The 24,263-nt window shown below is 42.7% G+C and overlaps 1 protein-coding gene across 1 annotated transcript in view; it reads right to left on the bottom strand.

The window, feature by feature from the left end:
• LOC123993160 (filamin-C-like) overlaps window positions 1–23,877 on the bottom strand; it is a 76,907-nt gene extending 53,030 nt beyond the window's left edge. The window contains 3 exon segments of the mRNA XM_046295011.1: window positions 6,437–6,534; window positions 13,469–13,717; window positions 23,571–23,877. Coding sequence (XP_046150967.1) covers window positions 6,437–6,534; window positions 13,469–13,717; window positions 23,571–23,862 — 639 coding nt within the window. The 5' untranslated portion in view covers window positions 23,863–23,877.
• Window positions 23,878–24,263: the final 386 nt, after the last annotated feature.

Genomic DNA, 24,263 nt, shown 5'->3' on the forward strand with positions numbered 1-24,263 from the left:
GTGAGAGCCGCCAATAAACGTAGGATTAAGAGTCCTAGGTATTGTCGCGGTCAGAGAGTGTGGCTTTCCACTCGTAACCTTCCCCTTACGACAGCTTCTCGCAAGTTGACTCCGCGGTTCATTGGTCCGTTCCGTGTCTCTCAGGTCGTCAATCCTGTCGCTGTGCGACTGCTTCTTCCGCGACATCTTCGTCGCGTCCACCCTGTCTTCCATGTCTCCTGTGTCAAGCCTTTTCTTCGCGCCCCCGTTCGTCTTCCCCCCCCCGTCCTTGTCGAGGGCGCACCTATTTACAAGGTACGGAAGATCATGGACATGCGTTCTCGGGGACGTGGTCACCAGTACTTAGTGGATTGGGAGGGTTACGGTCCTGAGGAGAGGAGTTGGGTTCCATCTCGGGACGTGCTGGACCGTTCGTTGATTGATGATTTCCTCCGTTGCCGCTAGGGTTCCTCCTCGAGTGCGCCAGGAGGCGCTCGGTGAGTGGGGGTACTGTCATGTTTTGTCATTGATTATCATGTCTTGTCTCTGTGCTTCCCTTCTATTCGTTTCCCTCTGCTGGTCTTATTAGGTTCTTTCCCTCTTTCTATCCCTCTCTCTCCCCCTCCCTCTCTCCCTCTCTCGCTCTCTCTCTCTATCGTTCCGTTCCTGCTCCCAGCTGTTCCTCATTCTCCTAACTACCTCATTTACTCTTTTCACACCTGTCCCCTATTTTGCCCTCTGATTAGAGTCCCTATTTCTCCCTCTGTTTTCCGCTTCTGTCCTTGTCGGATCCTTGTTTGATGTTCGCTGTTCTGTGTCCTTGTTCCGCCCTGTCGTGTTTTTACCTTCTTCAGATGCTGCGTGTGAGCAGGTGTCAATGTCAGCTACGGCCGGTGCCTTCCCGAAGCGACCTGCAATCTGTGGTCGCGTCTCCAGTCGTTCCTCTCTACTGACGAGTGGATTTCAGTTTTCCTGTTTTTGCATTTACCTAGATAATATCCAGGATTATCGCTTTTGTTTAAGACTGGAATAAAGACTCTGTTTCCGTTAAGTCGCTTTTGGGTCCTCATTCACCTGCATAACAGTTCCAGTCTAACTTTGATGTAAAAGCGAGAAGGGTAGCAATCCTGATAAGGAAAAACATTCCGTTTGTTTACTCATCCTCGATTTCAGATCCTAATGGTCGGTATATTATTGTGGCTGGTACACTGAATTCGAAACCAGTAACCTTGGTCAATTTACATGGACCCAACTTCGATGATCCATTATTTTTTCCAAGGGTATTTAAGGACATACCAAATATCTCAGATACAGGTGTTATTGTTGGAGGGGACTTTAACTGTACGTTAGATCCTCTTTTAGATAAACAGCTATCAAGGTCACTCCAACAATCAAGTGTCTGTCTAAATACATTGATGACAAACCTTAACATTGTCGATATTTGGAGACTGACGCACCCAACAGACAGGGATTACTCTTTCTTTTCATCAGTTCATAAATCATATTCCAGAATTGACTATTTTTTGTTGGACTCCAAACTAATTTCAGCAGCTGAGTCGGTTACCTATCACCCTATTCTAATTACGGACCACTCTCCTCTGTCCATGGTGCTGAACTCGACAATATGTCGACAGGTCGGTGACCGTGGCGCTTAGACGCATACCTGCTGAAAGATGAGGCTTTTTGTCAGTATTTGAAGGAGCAGATTGCCTTTTTCCTCGGAACTAACGACACGGGGGACGTTGACGACTCCACCCTTTGGGAATCTCTAAAGGCTGTGATTAGAGGTTACATTATTTCTTATACATCAGATAGGAAGAAACACGCCAATACTAGGCTAAGAGAAATTGAAAGAGAGTTAGGGGAACAGGAGAACGTTTTTAGTACGAATTCCTCGTATACAGTCCTTGAGAAGATCACAAAGTTAAAATATGAATACAATACCATCCTTTCGAAACGGATGGGCTCTTTAATTGCTAGAACGCAACAAAGTTATTTTGAACTGGGTGACAAACCACATAAATTATTAGCAAGACAGCTAAGGCATGTACAGGCATCTAGTGCTATTCACAAAATAAAAGACAAGAAGGGTAAAATAGTAACAGATCCGCAGGATATTAATAAATGCTTTGCACAGTTTTACTCAGAGCTATACCAATCAAAATGCAATGCTACTGATCCACAAACTATGGAACGTTTTCTCGCTGAATGTGAACTTCCTAAACTAGACAGGGGGGCAGCTTCTGCACTCGATGCAGGGATAACTTTGGAGGAAATTAACACAGTGATAGCACAATTTCCAAACAGCAAGGCCCCTGGGCCCGATGGATATGTAATAGAATTCTATAAGAAGTACTGCGCCAGTCGAGCTCCACTTATGTTGCAAATGTTTAAACAATCCAAAGAAAATGCCAAACTCCCGCAAACACTGTATGAGGCTACAATAGCACTGATCTTGAAAAAAGATCGACATTCCATGGAGATGTCATCTTATCGCCCCGTGTCGTTACTCCCCATAGAAAACAAGGTGTTGACAAAGATATTGGCAAACCGATTGAAAACATATATTTCTGACATCATACACCCTGACCAGACAGGTTTTATCCCGGGCCTACATATACACTACAATTTGATACGTCTTTTCAACGTAATGTATCACGATCATAAGGTTGAGGCAGTGGTAATAGCTCTGGATGCAGAGAAGGCGTTTGACCGGATTGAGTGGAAATATATGATGTCGGTTCTGGAGAACTTCGGGTTCGGAAAGGAATTTATTAATTGGATAAGAATTATTTATGCACACCCAATGGCGTCCGTGGTAACCAATCAAGAAATGTTGCAGTCATTCCGCTTGTTCAAGGGTTGCCGACAGGGGTGCCCTATTCCGCCTGCTCTCTTCGCTATAGCCATGGAACCCCTTGCTACTCGCATTCGGGCATGTGCTGATATAGCTTCTGTTAAAATAAAGGACACACAGCACAAAATTTCCCTATATGCAGACGATGTTCTTTTGTTTTTGTCCAAACCTAAAACTTCTATTCCACCCTTACATAAGTTGATAAACACATTTGGCTCCTTCTCTGGCTACAAGATAAACTGGCAAAAAAGTGAGTTGATGCCAATATCACGGCCTGTGGATATGCAATTTCTACCTCGTTTAGAACAGTGATGGACAAGTTCACAAGCCTTGGCATTGTAGTGACAAGAGACCTTGATCAGCTATTGAAAGCGAATTGGGACATGAAAATATATCAGCTTAAACAAAATATAGATTTTTGGAAAACTCTGCCTATCTCCTTGATTGGTCGTATAAACGCTATTAAAATGGTTGTCCTACCCAGGTTTCTTTACCTCTTCCAATGTCTACCCAATTTCATACCACAAAGCCATTTTAAGAAACTGGATTCAATAGTAACTCCATTTTTATGATATGATGATTTTAGATAGCTTGATCCTTGTCAAACCCCATTCAAAAGGGTCGGTCTCTAGACTGTATGATGTTCTACAGGCCCACATAGAGGTATCCACAGACACCATTAAAAGGGCTTGGGAACAAGAACTCAGATGAGGACTGGGTAGAAGCTCTCAGGAATATAAACCACAGTTCAGTGAATGCCAGACACAACCTTGTACAGTTTAAGGTGATACACAGGTTACATTACTCAAAAGTAAAACTGCATAAAATATTTCCAGACACCTCACCACTGTGTGAGAGGTGCAAGCAGGATGAGGGGACATTGTCCCACTTATTCTGGACATGTCCTAAGTTACATGTTTACTGGGCTCTCATTTTTGATTATTTATCTAGAGCCTTTGATAGAGTTCTAGCCCCAGACCCCTTGACGGCTCTGTTTGGTACACTTGATGGGAATAACCACGAAGGGAAAGCTATCTCTCTTTGTACTCTATTAGCCAAAAGGCTCATATTGCAATTTTGGAAACTGGAGACTGTACCTACCTGTACCTATTTTCCATACATATGGAAAATATTCGATACAATACCTACAATAGAAGTCCAATGTTTTACAAAATATGGCAGCAGATACTGGATAAATTGTTTAGTCCCGCTTCATAACTGGGTTGACGATCTGCTGCTACTCTGTGATGTACTCTACTCAACATGTATTTTTGGCTTAACTACACTGCTTGTAATGACTATATGCTGTCTTCCTATACATGTACCACCTAATAGGATTTTGTTTTATTTTGTGTATGTGTGAGTTAAGTTTAGTTTTGTCCTCTAAATTGGCCATCCCATTCAACAGTACAATGAATGTCATTGTTAGTATTGCTGTCTTTTTTATTAGATTTTTTTATTGTAAAATAATAAACATATTATTTAAAAAAAGAATGAACCAGACTTGTGGAGGTCTACGAAAAAAAATTCTGGGGTCTTGGCTGATTTCTTTTGATTTTCCCATGATGTCAAGCAAAGAGGCATTGAGTTTAAAGGTAGGTGTTGAAATACATCCACAGATACACCTCTAATTGACTCAAATTATGACAATTAGCTTATCAGAAGCTTCTATAGCCATAACACCATTTTCTGGAATTTTCCAAGCTGTTTAAAGGCAGAGTCAACTTAGTGTACGTAAACTTCTGACCCACTGGAATTGTGATACAGTGAATTATAAGTGAAATAATCTGTCTGTTAACAATTGTTGGAACAATTCCTTGTATCATGCACAAAGTAGATGTCCTAACTGGCTTTCCAAAACTATAGTTTATTAACAAGAAATTTGTGGAGTTTTTGAAAAACAAGTTTTAAAACTTCTTAAGGCTAGGCGCCTGCTAGCGGGCCAACTTTCGATAAAACTGGAGGGCGTGCAATTCAAATAAATAATCAGAAAAATTATGGATTTTAAACATTTAGGTACATACAAGTGTCTTATATCGGTTGAAAGTTTAAATTCATGTTAATCTAACTGCACTGTCCCATTTACAGTAGCCATTACATCGAAAGCATGCCATGTGATTGTTTGAGGACGGAGCCCCACATCAAAATATTTTACTGACCGACAAAGGCTTCATAAATTCACAAATAGCGATTAAATATTCACTTACTTTTTCAAAATCTTCCTCTGATTTGTCATCCAAAGGGTCCCAGCTATAACATGTAGTGTCATTTTGTTAGATAAAATCCTTCTTTATATCCCAAAAAGTCTGTTCAGTTGGCGCCATCGATTTGATTAATCCACTCGTTCAACATGCAGAGAAAGGAATCCAAAGATTTACCGATAAACTTTGTTAGAACAAGTCATAATACTTTTCTATTGACTCCTCAGATACCCTAAAATGTAAAAGAGGAAAGAGGTATGTTCAATGTGTCTTCTCTTCTTAGGGCACGCATACACAAATTTCCAAGACCATGTCCTTGTAGTAAAACTCATTATTCTTACTCGTTTTGGAAGAAACAAGCCTGAAACCTTGAGCATTGAGTGTTGACACCCAGTGGACGACATAGGAATTGCATACTGGGAGATAGATTTAATTTTTACCCTGTACTTTCCATTGTAAAAGTATGGGCTCTCTGGTTTTTCTTTGGATTTTCTCCTACCATATCTATTGTGTTATAGTCTCCTACATTATTTAAACATTTCTACAAACTTCAAAGTGTTTTCTTTCCAATGGTACCAATTATATGCATTTCCTAGCTTCAGGGTCTGAGCAACAGGCAGTTTACTTTGGGCACGTCAGTCAGGCGGAAATTGAGAAAAAAAAGGACCCTAGCCTGACTCCAACCTAAGTGTATGTAAACCTCTGACTTCACCTGCATGTGGTTTCACATTTCACGTGTAATATTTTACATTTCTCATGTGTGCTTTTGTAACTGCCAGGATTAGAACCCGGGTCTCCCACAGGAAAAGCTAAATTCTGAAGTTGCAGGCGGGCCTACTTCATCACGTGACCATGAAGAACCATGACCGACTCATGTCCACTACACTTTCACATGTGCAATTTTATATTTTTATGTCATGTAGGGCTGTCAAATTATAAAACAATGTAATTGACTTTATCGCAGGACCTGCTGTAATTAATCGCAAATTCATAATTTGCTCAAATTGAGCTGTAATTTAAGCATTACAAGAATATTGAGTAACACTCCGAATGAATGGCTCAGAAATAAGAAATTATTATTTTTATACTCGTGGAGGCTAAGTTACCTTCTTCCAGAATGGCATTACATACTGTAACATTGCTACTGCAACATGTTAACACCACCTTTTCACGTGAGGAGAATAACGCTATTTCATCACTACATTTGAACTTGCAATTACACATGTGAAAGTGAGATTTTCACACGTGGAATTTTCTTACATGTGAAACTGCAAATTAGATTTGAACATGTGATTTACTTTCACATGTGAACTTGGATTTGAAAATGTGATTTGAACATGTTAAACTGCAAATTTGACAAGCCTCAAGGGACAGTAGTCCCCAGAGTAGTATGTCTTACCTGGGGAACGCCCAGCCAGTCGTCAGCCTGCTGCATAGCCTCTCTGGCATTCTCCACAGGCTGGTTAGGGTCCCAGGCCTGCCAGTCAGGGCACAGACCTACAGGGAAAGAGAGAGGGAAACAATGGGAGAGAGGTAGAGAGGGAGGAAGGAGGGAGTGACTAAGTGGATTAAGATGGCATCCTCTCAGGGTTAAGATGGCATCCTAAAGCAAAAGACGTCCTTTCACTTTCCCTGTCGGACACTGAGGGCTAAAGCAAACAGGCTAAAAACTAGAAATAGACTTATTGGAATTAGCATTCCCATTCAAGTCAATGGGTCTATGATGTGTGGACCGCAATGTAATTCTATTTCTATGTGCTTATTTATTTATTTTTAAAGTACCTTTATTTAACTAGGCAAGTCAGTTAATTAAGAACAAATTCTTATGTACAATGACGGCCTACCCCGGCCAAACCCTCCCCTAACAGGGACGACGCTGGCCAATTGTGCGCCGCCCTATTGGACTCCCGATTACGGCCGGTTGTGATATAACCCGGGACCAAACCCGGGTCTGTGGGTAAACGCCTCTAGCACTGCGATGCAGTGCCGTAAATCACTGCGCCACTCGTGAGGCCATAAATGATGTGCCTTGTGCTGCTAATGCTTAATTATCTGTTATCAATGCAGTGAGTTCACTGACTCAAAGAACCCAGAGCTCAACAAGTATAGTATGTCGTTATCACTGACACCGCGGTGCTGCTGTGTTCCTGTAACATTATAGTGACGTTTAAACGTTTATATTACATTGATCTGGCGCTGGAATATTGGCAGGGATATACGAGAAATACTTTCTCGAACAAAGGTGGGGACGACTCTTGTTCTACCTGATTTCTCTATCTGTAACAAAACTATAAGTCTGTTAAGAATAAACCTGTTAAGGCTAGGCAGAATACTGCCCCCTTTGGAGGAATTGCGTGCCCATAGTAAACAGAAAACAAATCTGTCCTAAATTGCTAATATATGCATATCATAATTATTATTGAATAGAAAACACTCTAAAGCTTCTAAAACCGTTCAAATTATGTCTGTATGTAAAGCAGAACTCTCAGGGCAGCCATTCTCCCAAACTCTCTCTTGTCATCTGAAAAGTTGGGCCAACTTTGACGTCATCGCCCCCACCCTTCCTAACCAGTTGCGGATCTGGGAACAGTTTCTATCTCTTCAGCGCGATGTCTCCTTTCAATGGGGCATTTCATTGTGAGAATCGCGCGCTCCCTCGCCCATTGGCGAGCTAAAATCTTCGGGTCACGCGAAAATACATGTACTCTCTCATGCGCGCGTCGGGTCTGGAGCTCTCTTTGTTCCAGGATTCACCAAACGATGTCAGTTTGTCTGTTCGAGCTGATAATTGTTTTGCACGTTTAGAACATCCTAAGTTTGATTCTGCACTTAGTTTGACCAGTTTAGTCGACATATAATATGTCATTTTGAAGTTTTGATGCGCATCCACTAGAATTTTGGCTGCATTTCAGCCGGAATTTGACGCGTTTGATAACCCAAAGACACAGACTTGAAAGCCAAACGCAGTTTTTGGTAAGTATGACTCCTTCCACGTCTTCTGATCGAAGAACATCAAAGGTAAGGGAATATTTATGTGGTAATTTTGTGTTTCTGTGGACTCCAACATAGAGGAGACATACTGCTAATGTCTGAGCGCCGTCTCATATTATTGCCTAGTGAACGAATTCTGTAACGTTAAAAATAAATGTAACACAGCGGTTGCATTAAGAAGAAGTGTATCTTTCTAACTATATGTAGAACATGTATATTTAGTCAAAGTTTATGATGTGTATTGCTTGTTATCTGACGTTATCTGGCGGAGCTATCATCATTTCTCCGGACATTTGAGTAGCATTTTTTGAACATGGCGTCATTGTAAACAGAGATTTATGGATATAAATTGCATATTATTGAAAAAAACATAAATGTACTGTGTAACATGTCCTATTACTGTCATCTGATGAAGATTTTCAAAAGGTTAGTGAATTATTTTTCTTTTAATCCTGCGTTTGTGATTGTGCTATTTGCATGACAATATGGCTACATATTGTATGTTTTCCTAGTGGTGGTTTGATATACATATGTGCTATGTTTCCGCCGTAAAACATTTTAGAAATCTGACTCGCTGGGTAGATGAACAAGGTGTTTATCTTTCATTTGAGCTATTGGACTTGTTAATGTGTGGAGGTTAAATATTTCTAAGAATATTTTTGCATTCCATGCGCCACGTTCCAGCTGAACGGGGGAGATGGCGTTCCCCTAGGGGAACCCCTCGCGTTATTACACTACCGCTCAAAAGTTTGGGGTCACTTAGAAATGTCCTTGTTTTTGAAAGAAAAGCAAATTTTTTGTCCATTAAAATAACATCAAATTGATGAGAAATACAGTGTAGACATTGTTAACCTCTTGCTTCTACCTGGCACGCAGGCGTCCCATCTAGAGCTCTGGAAATGCAAATGCGCTATGCTAAATGCTAATAGTATTAGTTAAAAATCAAACGTTCATTAAAATACACATGCAGGGTATTGAATTAAAGCTACACTCGTTGTGAATCCAGGCAACAAGTCAGATTTCTAAAATGTTTTACGGCGAAAACATAGCACATATTTATGTCAAACCACCACCGCAGACATAGCTCATTAGCATAGCCAAGTAGGAAAAATATGCAATCTTGCAAAATCATATGCAAAATCATTTCGCTAACCTTTTGAAATCTTCATCAGATGACAGTAATATAACATGTTACACAGTACATTCATTTTTTTCAATAATCTGCAATATATATCCATAAATCTCTGTTTACAATGACGCATCGTTCAAAAAATGCTACTAAAATGTCAGGAGAAATGAAATAGCTCCGGCAGATAACGTCAGCTAACAAGGAATACACATCATAAACTTTGACTAAATATGCATGTTTTACATATGTATAGGAAGATACAATTCTTCTAAATTCAATCGCTGTGTTACATTTATTTTTAACGTTACAGGTTTCGTTCATTAGGCTATACTAGGAGTCGGCGCTCCAAATGTATCATTATGCCTCCTCTATCTTGGAGTCGACAGAAACCCAAAATGAACACATAAATATTCCCTTACCTTTGCTGTTCTTCCATCAAAAGACCTGGAAGGGATTATACTTACCAAAACAGCGTTTAGTTTTCAAGTCTGCGTCTTTCGGTTCTCAAAATAGCCTCATTTCGGTCGAAATGTAGGCAAAATTCAAGTGGATGCGCACCAAAACGTCGAAAATATATATTATATGTCGAGTAAACTTGTCAAACTATGTTCATAATTAAGCTTTAACATGTTATAAAGGTGTACAGCAATTGTGAGGACGAAGCGAAACACACACGTCTTTTAATTGTTTCCTGAAGAAAAGAGAGAGCGGGAGCAGAGCGCGCATAAACGTACACTTTTTTTTGGCGTGACCGAGACCTTTCGGCACGCTCAACGTCTCGTGAGCGCGCGATTCTCACAATGAGAAGCCCCATTGAAAGCAGGCTTCGCGCCGAACACGTACAGACTGTTCCCAGAGCGGTAGTTGTTTGGGAAGGCGTATACGATGACGTCAAAGTTGGGCCAACTTTTTCCATGACAAGAGAGACTTTGGGAGAATGCATGCCCTGAGACTTCTGCTTTACATAGAGACAAAATGTAAACGGTTTTAGAAGCTTTAGAGTGTTTTCTATTCGATTATATTTTTTATATGCATATATTAGCAACTTTTGACAAAAATTCATCCTGTTTTATATGGATAGCCAATTCCTCCAGAAGGGGCAGTAAACAGGGCTAGGCTTAACAGGTTAATGTTGTAAATTACTATTGTAGCTGGATTTTTTATGGAAAATCTACATAGGCGTACAGAGGCCCATTATCAGCAACCATCACTCCTGTGTTCCAATGGTACATTGTGTTAGTTAATCCAAGTTTATAATTTTAAAAGAATAATTGATCATTTTGCAATGATGTTAGCGTAGCTGAAAACTGTTGTTTTGATTAAATAAGCAATTAAACTGGCCTTCTTCGACTAGTTGACTATGTGGAACGTCAGCATTTGCGGGTTTGATTACAGGCTCAAAATGGCTAGAAACAAAGAACTTTGTTCTGAAACTCGTCAGTCTATTCTTGTTCTGAGAAATGAAGGCTATTCCATGTGAGAAATTGCCAAGAAACTGAAGATCTAGTACAACACTGTGTATTACTCCCTTCACAGAACAGCGCAAACTGGCCCTAACCAGAATAGAAAGAGGACTGGGAGGCCCCGGTGCACAACTGAGCAAGAGGACAAGTACATTAGAGTGTCTAGTATTTAGCCTCACATGTCCTCATCTGGCAGCTTCATTGAATACTACCCGCAAAACACCAGTCTCAACATCCAAATTAAAGAGGCAATTCTGGGAACTTGGCCTTCTAGGCAGAGATGCAAAGAAAAAGCCATATCTCAGACAGGCCAATAAAAAGAAAAGATTAAAATGGGTAAAATAAAACAGACACCGGACAGAGGAAGATTGGAAAAAAGTGTTATGGATAGACAAATCTAAATTTGAGGTGTTCGGATCACAAAGAAGAAATTTGCGAGACGCAGAACATTTTTTAAGATGCTAGAGGAGTATTTGACGCCATCTGTCAAGCATGGTGGAGGCAATGTGATGGTCTGGGAGTGATTTGGTGGTGGTAAATTGGGAGATTTGTACAGGGTAAAAGGGATCTTGAAGAAGGAAGGCTATCACTCCATTTTGCAATGCCATGCCCCGTGGACGGCACTTAATAGGAGCCAATTACCTCCAACAACAGGACAAAGACCCAAAGCACAGCTCCAAACTAAGCAATGACTATTTAGGGAAAAAGCAGTCAGCTGGTGTTCTGTCTATAATGGAGTGGTCAGCACAGTCACCGGATCTCAACCCTATTGAGCTGTTGTGGGAGCAGCTTGAACGTATGGTACGTAAGAAGTGCCCATCAAGCCAATCCAACTTGTGGGAGTTGCTTCAGGAAGCATGGGGTGAAATCTCTTCAGATTACCTCAACAAATTGACAACTAGAATGCCAAAGGTCTCTGCAAGGCTGTAATTGCTGCAAATTGAGGATTCTTTGACAAAAGCAAAGATTGAAGGACAATTATTATTTCAATTAAAAATCATTATTTATAACCTTGTCAATGTCTTGACTATATTTCCTCTTCATTTTGCAACTCATTTCATGTATGTTTTCATGGAAAACAAGGACATTTCTAAGAGACCCCAAATTTTGAACAGTAGTGTACATTACAAACTAATTCTAAGGATTTGAGCAGGGCAGGATTTGTCAACTTCCTAAATGATATCACATATTCAGTAAGGAACCTGGGCCTTGTATGGTCTCAGCTGTAGCTAGTTAGTTGTTTGAAAGTCACTCTTTCACGTCAGGCTTTCTGAGTCATGTAAACATTCAACCACAGTGTTCTAGACTCCTCTCTCCGTTCTATAACTCAAAATGAGACATTTAAAGCTTTATGTCAGAGGGTCAGATTGTGCAGTAACTTCTGGTCAAATTGGAGGCATTTCAAGTCAACGAGTCATCTCTGTGAATCTCCACTCCTCCTCCAATGCTTATCCTCGTGCCATCAATCTCTAGCACAGAACGGCCTGCTTTTTAACACCATGCCAAGCATATAAGCACATCTTCCTTGACAGATGAAGAGGAATCGTGCCCAAATTTGGGGGTGTTGTGTGGGGAGGCTGAAGAGAGCTACTTCACTTAGTCTGGGACAGCTGGTAGGGACGCACTAGAGCTCTTTCTCTCCTCTCTCTGTTGATTTTTCAATCACTCTCTTTCTTCTCTCTCCAACCTTCTCTCTCTGTCCTTGTCTCTGTCACTCTGTATTCCTCTCTCTCCACTCTCTCTCTCTCTCTCTTTACCACTGACTAAACAGGCCCAACGAGGCCCACTGCCTTTGCCAGGGTGTATAAGTGATACTATATCGAATACAACAACTGACTCATAGCTGACACTGACATCTCACCACAGTAACTTCCCACACATGTGTCTGATGGAAGACGAAATGACCTGGCACAGCACTTACCAGGGATCTACCATTCTCCATTAGTCACATTAATTGCACCAAACGGTTCCCAATTCAGTTCGTACCAGGAAACTACCATTGTCCTTTAGTCACATTAACTCTCACTAAACTGTTCCCGAGTCAGTTCTTACCAGGGGCACAGTTAGGGAAATCAGTATCTTGAGCATCCCGAGATGTTACATAGAATTTCTGTCTCTTGGGCCTCCCGAGTGGCGCAGTGGTCTAAGGGACTGCATCAAAGTTGCTAACTGTGACACTAGAGATCCTGGTTCGAGTCCAGGGTCTGTCGCATCTGGCTGTGACTGGAAGACCCATGGGGCGGTGCACAATTGGCCCAGCGCTGTCTGGGTTAGGTGAGGGTTTGGCCGGCAGGGATGTCCTTGTCACATCACAACTCCTGTGGCAGGCCGGGCGCATGCACGCTGACACGGTCGCCAGGTGTACGGTGTTTCCTCCGACACATTGATGTGGCTGGCTTCCAGGTTAATCAGGCATTGTGTCAAGAAGCAGTGCTGCTTGGTTGGGTTGTGTCCCGGAGGATACATGGCTCTCGACCTTTGCCTCTCCAAAGCCGTACGGGAGTTGCAGTTTTGAGACAAGACTATCAATTGGATACCATGAAAATGGTGTAAAATTAATAATAAAAATTTAAAAAATTCTTTCTACCAAAAATGTGTATATTGACCATACCAAGATGTTATATACATTTCTCCCTCAAATTGAAATTGTTATCTTCAACATTGCGAGATGTTAGGATTTCTGCCTCGACCAGAAATTGACATCTTGATGTTTTGTATGTAATTGGGTTCTGATGAAGATATGTTATCCTACCAGGAACTAAAGTTCCCATGGGAGGAGTGCTGTGTCTGTCAGGGAGGTGTGTCCTGGGGACATATAAGGGGCAACATGAAATCAACATGTACTAACCAGGGGCACAGTTGTCTACCAGAGCTCCTAGGGCCTTGCCGTCCCTCCAGTCACGGTGGAAGTTGTTGATGGGCAGCTCAGGCACCCTGTTCCGGATCCAGCCAAGCAGCTTCTGCTTGGGGCTCAGTTCCTTGGCCTCCTCATCATCCTCGTCCTCCCACATGGGCATGGAGATGGAGTAGTGCAAGATCAGAGTCCAGATCAGACCCAGGATCAACTTCAGGTTCCCATCCACGATGGCCTTGGAGTCTGGAGGGGAGACAAACACAGATCTAGAATCAGATTTTAGTTCCCATTCATCATGGTAAGAAGCAATGTCATGTGTATGGCTTTTTCTCAGGCCAAATGGACTGTTTGGTATCTGATTCTATCTGAGTCTTTAGATAATCAAAATGGCCTTGTGATTACATCTACATTTAAGTCATTTAGCAGATGCTCTTATTCAGAGCGACTTACTATCACATCTATGAAGCCTGACCTGACTTCCACTCTCTCACCCCACCCCAGAAACTCCTCTCCAACACAACAGTGACTGAGTATCCCTGGAATTCCACATACAGACAATGGGGCATGGTTGGGCTCAACAGCTGAGGACATAGAGTATGTTGATATGGAATCCTTCCCTAAGTCAACAGCACTTGCATTTCAATTGCTTTGAAAGTACTTTGGACTTAGTGTGAGATCAATCCAGGAAGATGCATTAAGTAGTAGGACAGTAAAGAGGCTGGTAATCATGCCAACAAACTTAACCAGTGTATTCTTAGATCAGTCATCTCTCTTCGTACCTCTTCAAAACTAACCAAACTCAAAGACTATACATAAACCAAACAATAGTCTCATACTATGATTAAGAGTAGACAAACTAGAGAGGGTAAAATGTACCCAAAACCATTGTCAAATAGGCTAATACATACAGAGTTGAAGTCGGATGTTTACATACACCTTAACAAAAATACATTTAAACTAAGCTTTTCACAATTCCTGACATTGAATCCTAGTAAATATTCCCTGTTTTAGGTCAGTTAGGATCACCACTTTATTTTAAGAATGTGAAATGTTAGAATAATAATAGAGAGAATTATTTATTTCAGCTTTAATTTATTTCATCACATTCCCGGTGGGTCAGAAGTTTACATACACTCAATTAGTATTTGGTAGCATTGTTAAACTTGGGTCAAACGTTTCGGGTAGCCTTCCACAAGCTTCCCACAATAAGACGGGTGAATTTTGGCCCATTCCTCCTGACAGAGCTGGGGTAACTGAGTCAGGTTTGTAGGCCTCCTTGCTCCCACACACTTTTTCAGTTCTGCCCACACATTTTCTATAGGATTGAGGTCAGGGCTTTGTGGTGGCCACTCCAATACCTTGACTTTGTTGTCCTGAAGCCATTTTGCCACAACTTTGGAAGTATGCTTGGGGTCATTGTCCATTTGGAAGACCCATTTGTGACCAAGCTTCAACTTCCTGACATATGTCTTGAGATGTTGCTTCAACATATCCACATAATTTTCCTGACATCAATTTTGTGAAGTGCACCAGTCCCTCCTGCAGCAAAGCACCCCCACAACATGATGCTGCCACCCCCGTGCTTCATGGTTGGGATGGTATTCTTTGGCTTGCAAGCCTCCCCCTTTTTCCTCCAAACATAACAATGGTCATTATGGCCAAACAGTTTTTGTTTCATCAGACCAGAGGACATTTCTCCAAAAAGTACAATCTTTGTCCCCATGTGCAGTTGCGGTTTTGGAGCAGTGGCTTCTTCCTTCCTGAGCGACCTTTCAGGTTATGTCGATATTGTACTTGTTTTGCTGTGGATATAGATACTTTTGTACCTGTTTCTTCCAGTATCTTCACAAGGTCCTTTGCAGTTGTTCTGGGATTGATTTACACTTTTTGCACCAAAGTACGTTCATCTCCAGGAGACAGAACACGTCTCCTTCCTGAGCGGAATAACGGCTGCGTGGTCCCATGGTGTTTATACTTGGGTGCTATTATTTGTAAAGATGAAAGTGGTACCTTCAGGAGTTTGGAAATTGCTCCCAATGTCCTAACCGACTTGCCAAAACTATAGTTTGTTAACAAGACATTTGTGGAGTGGTTGAAATACGAGTGTGAATGACTCCAACCTAAGTGTATGTAAACTTATGAATTCAACTGTATATATAAGGGCCATTTTTCAACTTCATATTCATCATCTCCAGCACCAGCCCAACATCAACATATGTGAACATGGCAGGTTTCTATGTTTTGTAGTAAAAAATATAGAGGAAGATACACAGTAATCCATGTATTGTATCCTCAATGTATTCAGGGAGGGAATGGGCAAGACAAAAGATTGATGTTCCTTTGAACGGGATATGATAGTTGGTGCCAGGCGCATCGGTTTGTGTCAAGAACTGCACCACTGCCTTGACTTTCAAGCTCAACAGGTAGGGGGGTTGTTTGGCTTGATGTAGTTTTAATACTGCCTATCACCACCTATCAAAAGGTGTGTGCCAGTGACACGTACTCAGTATCACGTACTCAGTTGCTGTGACAACACAGAAAAGTTATTTCATGTTTTGTTTTCACTGTTCACTTAGTGTTGCTGCATCAAGTCTCAAGAGGCAGGCGTCAGGAGAGGAATGACAGCGCTGCCGTTATCGTGTCCCGTTTCTGTCAGACTGACAAGGTCGCAAGTATAAACACCTTCTCTGCCTGTCAGTCCCGAACAAACACACTTTGAGGTGGGCATTGTGTGAATGACCCCTAACTTCTTTGCTGACACTATACTGCAGGACGTTGGGACATTCCAGAGGTATGAGGTCCATAGCTCTCCATAGAGACGACCCCCGGGGCATCACGACACACACGCCATGCCCTTCACAACCACCCGCTCAAAGCGGCGGTCACACTAGGAATTTCATCGCGCAGTGTGGGGAGAGAAATCAGTCACCAGTGTCATGGGTTTAATAACCCATCTACTTAGTGAAATGTGAGTCTGGAAAACGCTAGCTAGGCTTCTCATAGTCCTAACCCTTATCATATCATAAGATGGTTATGTAAACATACTGTACAGTAGACAAAATTAAAGAAATAACTAGCCAAGGTGCTTAAAGAGCACTTTTCATGTGTCATTTGTTAGGTGTCTCTTCAGCAGTTAACTACAGTTAAGGGCATATTTCCTTCTAAACAAAAACCCTCTGTATGTATCTTTGTGACACATCAATATTGAAATGAATCAAAATGTCCATATGAAGAGATTCTTTCCAAAACGCTAAATCCACCAATTTTTCACATTTGTTTTCATCAAAAATGATTACTTATGGGTACATTTGTGTGTGTAAAATATTGCTGTTCTCAGATATATAATTCATAGATTATATTCTATTATTTTTTGCTAAATGCTATTAGGTGCATTCGGAAAGTTTTCAGACCCCTTCCCTTTTTCCACATTTTGTTACGTTACAGCCTTATTCTAAAATGTAAATATATACAAATAAATCCTCATCAATTTACACACAATACCCCATTCTGACAAAGTGAGAACAGGTTTTTGGAAATTGTTGCAAATTTTTATATACATAAAAAAACAGAAATACCTTATTTACATAAGTATTCAGACCCTTTGCTTTTACACTCTAAATTGATCTCAGGTGCATCCTGTTCCGATTGACCATCCTTGACATGTTTCTACAACTTGATTGGAGTCCACCAGTGGTAACTTAAATTGATCGGACATGATTTGGAAAGGCACACACCTGTCTATATAAGGTCCCACAGTTGACAATGAATGTCAGAGCAAAAACAAAGCCATGAAGGACTTGTCAAGGCACAGATCTGGGGAAGGATACCAAAATATTTCTGCAGCATTGAAGGTCCTCAAGAACAGAATGGCCTCCATCATTCTTAAATGGAAGAAGTTTGGAACCACCAAGACTCTTCCTAGAGCTGGCCGCCCAGCAAAACTGAGCAATCAGGGGATTAGTGCCTTGGTCAGGGAGGTGACAGAGCTCCAGAGTTCTTCTGTGAACCAGAAGGAAGCATTTTTAATTGTATATATATATATATATATATATATATATATATTTACATTTACATTTTTACATTTAAGTCATTTAGCAGACGCTCTTATCCAGAGCGACTTACAAACTGGGATATAAATATACAATATTCATACAATTGTATGACAATGATCCTTTAATGAGTGCATGTGATTCTCAGTGCTATCCTTACCTGGTCTTGTGTCTGTCTGAACAGTCTGAACAGGCCTAGGTTCAGTCTCAGCAGGCTCTGTGATGTCAATCAAATCAGATGAGTTGCTCTCCTGTATATATATATATATATATATTGTACTTTTTATTAGTAGTTAAAGTCTTGCCCCAATGCTTCAACTCCCATATGGACTCGGGCGAGGCTGTTAAGGTTTTCTTCCGATGAAGGAGAGGAGGACCAAAATGCAGCGTGGTTGTCTTTATACATGTTTAATAAAGATAATGGCGATACAATACAAAACAATGTAAAAACCGAAACAGCCCTATCTGGTGCAAACATACACAGAGACAGGAACAAGACATCCAACATAGAATGCCAACTCAGATCACATCCTGACCAAACAAAACATAGAAACATACAAAGCAAACCATGGTTAGGATGTAACAGTACCCCCCCCCCCCCCCCAACCCCCCAAGGTGCGGACTCCGGCCGCAAAACCTGAACCTATTGGGGAGAGTCTGGGTGGGCATCTGTCCGCGGTGGCGGATCTGGTGCTGGACGTGGCCCCCACTTCACCATAGTCTTATTCCGCCTTATTGTCCGCCTCCGTGGCCTCCTAACCACGGCGACCCTTCTAAATGAACCCACTGGACTGAGGGGCAGCTCGGGACAGAGGGGCCTCTCGAGACTCCGCCAGCGCTGGAGAGGAGGAAGGCTCTGGCAGCGCTGGGCAGGCGAGGCGCACTGTAGGCCTGATGTGTGGTGCTGGCACTGGTGGTACTGGGCCGAGGACACACACAGGAAGCCTGGTGCGGGGAGCTGCCGCCGGAGGGCTGGTGTGTGGAGGGGGCACTGGATGGACCGGACCGTGAAGGCGTACTGGAGATCTTGAGAACAGGGCTGGCACCAACCGCCCTGGCTAGATCTTCACCCTAGCCCGGCAGATGTGAGGAGCTGAGATGTAGCGCACCGGGCTAAGCATGCGTACTGGGGACACCGTGCGTTCCACCGCAAAACATGGTGCCTGACCAGTACCACGCCCGCCACGCTTAGCACTGCTAGGCGCACTGTAGCGCTGAGCTGGCACAGGACGTGCAAGGCTAGGGAGGTGCACAGGAGGCCTGGTGCGTGAGGCTGGCACCATCTTCACCAGCCGACTAGCACGCACCTCAGGACGAGTATGGAGAACTGACCCAGGTGCCATCAAATCCCTGACACGCTCCGTCGGGCGAATTCCGTGCCTCATGCACCAAAACAGCAATTCCCTCATAACTCTCTCCTCCAATTTCCCCATTAACTCCTTCACAGTCTCTGCTTCGCTCACCTCCAACACCGGCTCTGGTTCTGGTTTCCTCCTTGGCTCCTTACGATAAACAGGGGGAGTTGGCTCAGGTCTGACTCCTGACTCTGCCACACTCTCCCTGTGCCTCCCCCCAAGAAATTTTTGGGGCTGACTCTCGGGCTTCCAACCGCGTCGCCTCCTCATACCAGCGCCTCTCCGCCTTCTTCGCCTCCAGCTCTTCTTTGGGGCGGCGATATTCTCCAGGCTGAGCGCAGGGTCCTTTACCATCCAAGATTTCCTCCCATGTCCAGAAATCTGGATTTCGCTGCTCCTGCTGCCGCTGCCTGTCACCACGCCGCTTGGTCCTGTTGTGGTGGGTGATTCTGTTAAGGTTTTCTTCCGATGAAGGAGATGAGGACCAAAATGCAGCGTGGTTGTCTTCATACATCTTTAATAACGATAATGACGATACAACACAAAACAATAAATGTAACGTGAAAAACCGAAACAGCCCTATCTGGTGCAAACAAACACAGAGACAGGAACAAGACATCCAACATAGAATGCCCACTCAGATCACACCCTGACCAAACAAAACATAGAAACATACAAAGCAAACTATGGTCAGGGTGTGACAAGAGCCATGCATCCTGTCATGTACTGTATTCACAACTGCTTTCATGGTGAAAAACTGCTAAAGAATTTCAAGCATTTTTGTTAAGGAAAACACTGTTCACTGCTGGTCCACACATATGCGACCAAGCAGATGATTATAAAAATGTGTATAAAACCTTGGCTGTAGAAGCTTCTCAGTAAATGTATTTTGGCTTCACTTCGCTTCTCAAATGCTAACACAATAAATGTAATTCTACATTTCAAAAGAAAAACATATGTTTCTGCTGGTATTTGAACTTGCAGAACATAGCGAAAATCACCAGAAGCCAGGCTTGCAACACTGTCAGCTAGTCTGTCATCTAAACCAATGCGTGTTTTAAAAACTTTCATTAGTAGATGGTGCCGTTTGATCGCTGTTAAGGACGCTCTCACGGTAAAGTGTTCTATCCCTTCCAACTACGTCAGTGATTTTAAAGAGATAATATTGAGTTTGAACCGGATATAATCACAGCTACCTGGTGACGTTAAAGCATAGGGCTAAATGTATCAGGTTGCATGATGGGAACAGCTTTTGATCACGTGCAACTGCGTCAATTATTTAAATTGGCTTATGCTTAAACTTAAAACTCTGAATGTTCACAGGTATGGCGCCAACATGTCCAGGATGCCCTCTTACCTCATACATACACTTAGGCAAGACGGAGCTGCTCTTCCTCCCGGGGAAGGACTGCCCGTTCCATGATCTCGCCATCACGGTTGACAACTCCATTGTGTCCTCCTCCCAGAGCGCTAAGAACCTTGGCGTGATCCTCGACAACACCCTGTCGTTCTCAACCAACATCAAGGCGGTGGCCCGTTCCTGTAGGTTCATGCTCTACAACATCCGCAGAGTACGACCCTGCCTCACACAGGAAGCGGCGCAGGTCCTAATCCAGGCACTTGTCATCTCCCGTCTGGATTACTGCAACTCGCTGTTGGCTGGGCTCCCTGCCTGTGCGAATAAACCCCTTCAACTCATCCAGAACGCCGCAGCCCGTCTGGTGTTCAACCTTCCCAAGTTCTCTCACGTCACCCCGCTCCTCCGTTCTCTCCACTGGCTTCCAGTTGAAGCTCGCATCCGCTACAAGACCATGGTGCTTGCCTACGGAGCTGTGAGGGGAACGGCACCTCAGTACCTCCAGGCTCTGATCAGGCCCTACACCCAAACAAGGGCACTGCGTTCATCCACCTCTGGCCTGCTCGCCTCCCTACCACTGAGGAAGTACAGCTCCCGCTCAGCCCAGTCAAAACTGTTCGCTGCTCTGGCCCCCCAATGGTGGAACAAACTCCCTCACGACGCCAGGACAGCGGAGTCAATCACCACCTTCCGGAGACACCTGAAACCCCACCTCTTTAAGGAATACCTAGGATAGGATAAGTAATCCCTCTCACCCCCCCTTTAAGATTTAGATGCACTATTGTAAAGTGACTGTTCCACTGGATGTCATAAGGTGAATGCACCAATTTGTAAGTCGCTCTGGATAAGAGCGTCTGCTAAATGACTTAAATGTAATGTAAAATGTAGGCTACTGTTCAGTATCTCTATTTACCTAGTCTCTCGTCGACTGACTATTGAGCATTAGTTTTGGGTTAACCGAGATAACTGTTTATCTAAAGCTACTGCTAAGTTTGCCCCCTGCTTATTCAACCAGTACACAACCTGGCCAGTATAAAATGACATTACTGCTACCAGCTCTATCCACTGGAGGTACTGTATGTGTCTATGTCTAGCTAGTAGCTGCTGCTAAGGGAGTCCAGGGTCCACAGAGTCCAAGGTTCAGCAATCTGTGCCTCAATCACTCATCCCGGGGTTTAGCTACCTCTTTGAACAGAATACCTTTATGATTATCCCTAACACATCGCACATGCTTGCAGCCAGCCTAAACCTCACCTCATAACCACACCATCCCAGGAGGATTCTAGCCATGCACCCACTGTTCAGCTAGACTGGGCCTAGATCCGTTTTGTATTACAGCCAACTCCTATCATCTTTCTCATAATTCCTCTGATCTACAAAACAATGAACATAGGATTTGGCTATGCAGCCCTAACTGATCTGGGACCACCAGGCTATTTTGGTGTTAAGCAGGCCATAGAGTTAGTGGCTGTCGACATAAACCCATTTCCTGTCCCTCATTTCCCTTGGTCCCTTGGCCTGACTCACCTGATCTTCAGTGAGTGTGATTATGAGGTGCGGGAGTGAGTGCAGAGTGAGAGGGGTGTGTGTGTTGTGGGTGTGTCCGTCTGTGCACGCATGCACAACATCGTTGTGTGTGATTCTCATTAACATGGTCTTACTGAATTTTTCAGAGGCCAGAGTGATGGCCTGCCACTGCCCACCTCAGTAGATTTGAGAGTTTAGGGTGGATGGCTGGCTTCAGCTTTGGCCCTGACATTTTTTAATTAAAACTTTATTTAACTAGTCAAGTCAGTTAAGAACAAATTCTTATTTACAATGATGGCCTACCCCGGCCAAACCCTAACCCAGACAACACTGGGCCAATTGTGCACCGCCTTATGGTACTCCCAATCACAGCCAGTAGTGATACGCCTCTAGCACTGAGATGCAGTGCCTTAGACTGCTGCGCCACTCAGGAGCCCCATGGGGGAGTGATCGCAACGGCACCTCTGCTGTAAGAGTTTCCAGAGAGCTGACTAACCCATGCATACTTTGTGAAAGCCATGCATCAGTAGAGCACCTGACAAACTGGCAGTGGCGTGTATAAATACAATTATAAAATCAGTTATATTCCATCTCTCTCTGTGTTTACATCCTTTTCAGTAAATTAGCAAGTGGCTGAATCTCACTGGAGAAATCATCCGAGCGAGGGACAGAGCGCCTCTCTGTCTCAGTATGTGTACCCCATGTATCTGATGCTGTCTGGACCAAAAGAGTATAACATGTTGCCGCCGTAGCATTTGATTGATTGATGCCAGCAAGCATATGGTCTCCCTTTTTTCAATATTTTTTCCCATGGACAGCCACATGATTTTTAGCAACATTGATTAGACTAAATTGTTTTTGATATCTTTAAGTTTGTTTTTAGTGTATTAACCTAAGCATATATAGTCTTGTTGATTTGATGATGTTTAAATGTTTAAGTTGAAATGGTGCTGGAATAGCAGAGGCAGTGCTCCTGTTGTCTTTGTGCTGACTTGCGGTAACTCTGTGGTTCTACATCTTGCTTGACCATACTGCAGGTGATATGACTGTGTGGTATGTGCAAAATTTGCTTCATGAACTGCTCTCCAGTTTTGTGATGAAACAAACGTATGTGTTGTTGAATTTATTCTGACAATGTGTGACTTGTCTTTTTGTTGTCTAGGCCTTATTGTATATCACGTTGGCGTATGAACGAATAGGTTATAGAGCAAACAGCACAATTATCACAAAACCTAATATGGCTTTTTTACTGACTTGGCTTCATCAGTGATTTTACCCACGCACCTCTACTGCAAACTGGGTTTACAGAGGTGCCATAATACTGCAGTGTGGATGGATGTTTAGTCACTCAGCTGAATGATTCAAATTGGTCTTTCAATAATATGTGGTCGACAATCTAAGATCCACTAATGTGTAAACACATACTATTACTCTACTGTGTATTAAGTACAAATATTTTGTGAAATGACACTGACAGTCTATAATGAATGTATTATCCATTGAGTAATTACTAATTGATTCATTCATTTCTGTAGAGTCTATATTGTAACCTAAAGAAAATAGATTTATGAATCAGTAAAAAAGCTATTATCTTGATATATTTTGTTAAAATAAATAAAGGCACATGTATTGTCCTGTTCTGTTACTCCCTCTGTCCCGATTATGCACCGGAGTTTGATTGAACTCCCTCTCTTCTCTCTCTCTCTCTCTCTCTCTCTCTCTCTCTCTCTCTCTCTCTCCCCCTTTCTCTCCCAAAGATGAATAACAATAAATAAAGAATTGTCCCCAAAAGCTTAATTATCACTTACCAATAGACACCAACTTGATGTGTTCCCCGTCCAAGAATTCAAGGGCCACCGACACATTTTCCAGTTTCATCTGTCTGAAGTTGGGTCTATTGTGATGCTTTCTGTACATCTTCTTCTGACTCAGAACTTCCAGGAGCCCGATCAGCTTTAAACCGTCGCCAACATCCTTCTGTAAGTCAGTGATGCTCTTGTTGATGCCCTTGAGGTGCTCATTGCACCACCTGGTAAAAGTGTTCTGTTGTATTTTCTTCCATGGCGCATCCTCGGCAAGGTCCTTCTCTGTAGCCGGCATCTCGTCTTCCTTGTCCCCTTCAGAGTTGTCAGTGCCCTGGTAGTACTGTGGTGGGTGGCTGTCGTCATAGTAATGTGCATTATAGCTTGACATGCTGGCAGTTTCTGTGTGTGGCTTTTTACACTGAAGATAGACCGATTATCCGCAAAAAAGTTTAGCAGTGTTGATGCCAAGCCTGCGCACTATTCGCTGTTGTAAAAGTTCAAAACTTAGAGAGATGAGTTTTAAAAACTGTTCCCCCAAAGACTTTTCGGATGTGAAGAAGTCACTTCTTGTTAGGTTGGACAATGATGAATGAAATGGTCCAATTTACAGTCCGATTTACAGCCGGTCACTGGTTGTTAATTGGCAGTGGCTTGACAAATGTAGTTTTTGTTTCTTAATAGATAGGCTTAGAGAAT

Source organism: Oncorhynchus gorbuscha, linkage group LG02, assembly GCF_021184085.1.
Source record: "Oncorhynchus gorbuscha isolate QuinsamMale2020 ecotype Even-year linkage group LG02, OgorEven_v1.0, whole genome shotgun sequence".
Lineage (NCBI taxonomy): Eukaryota > Metazoa > Chordata > Actinopteri > Salmoniformes > Salmonidae > Oncorhynchus > Oncorhynchus gorbuscha.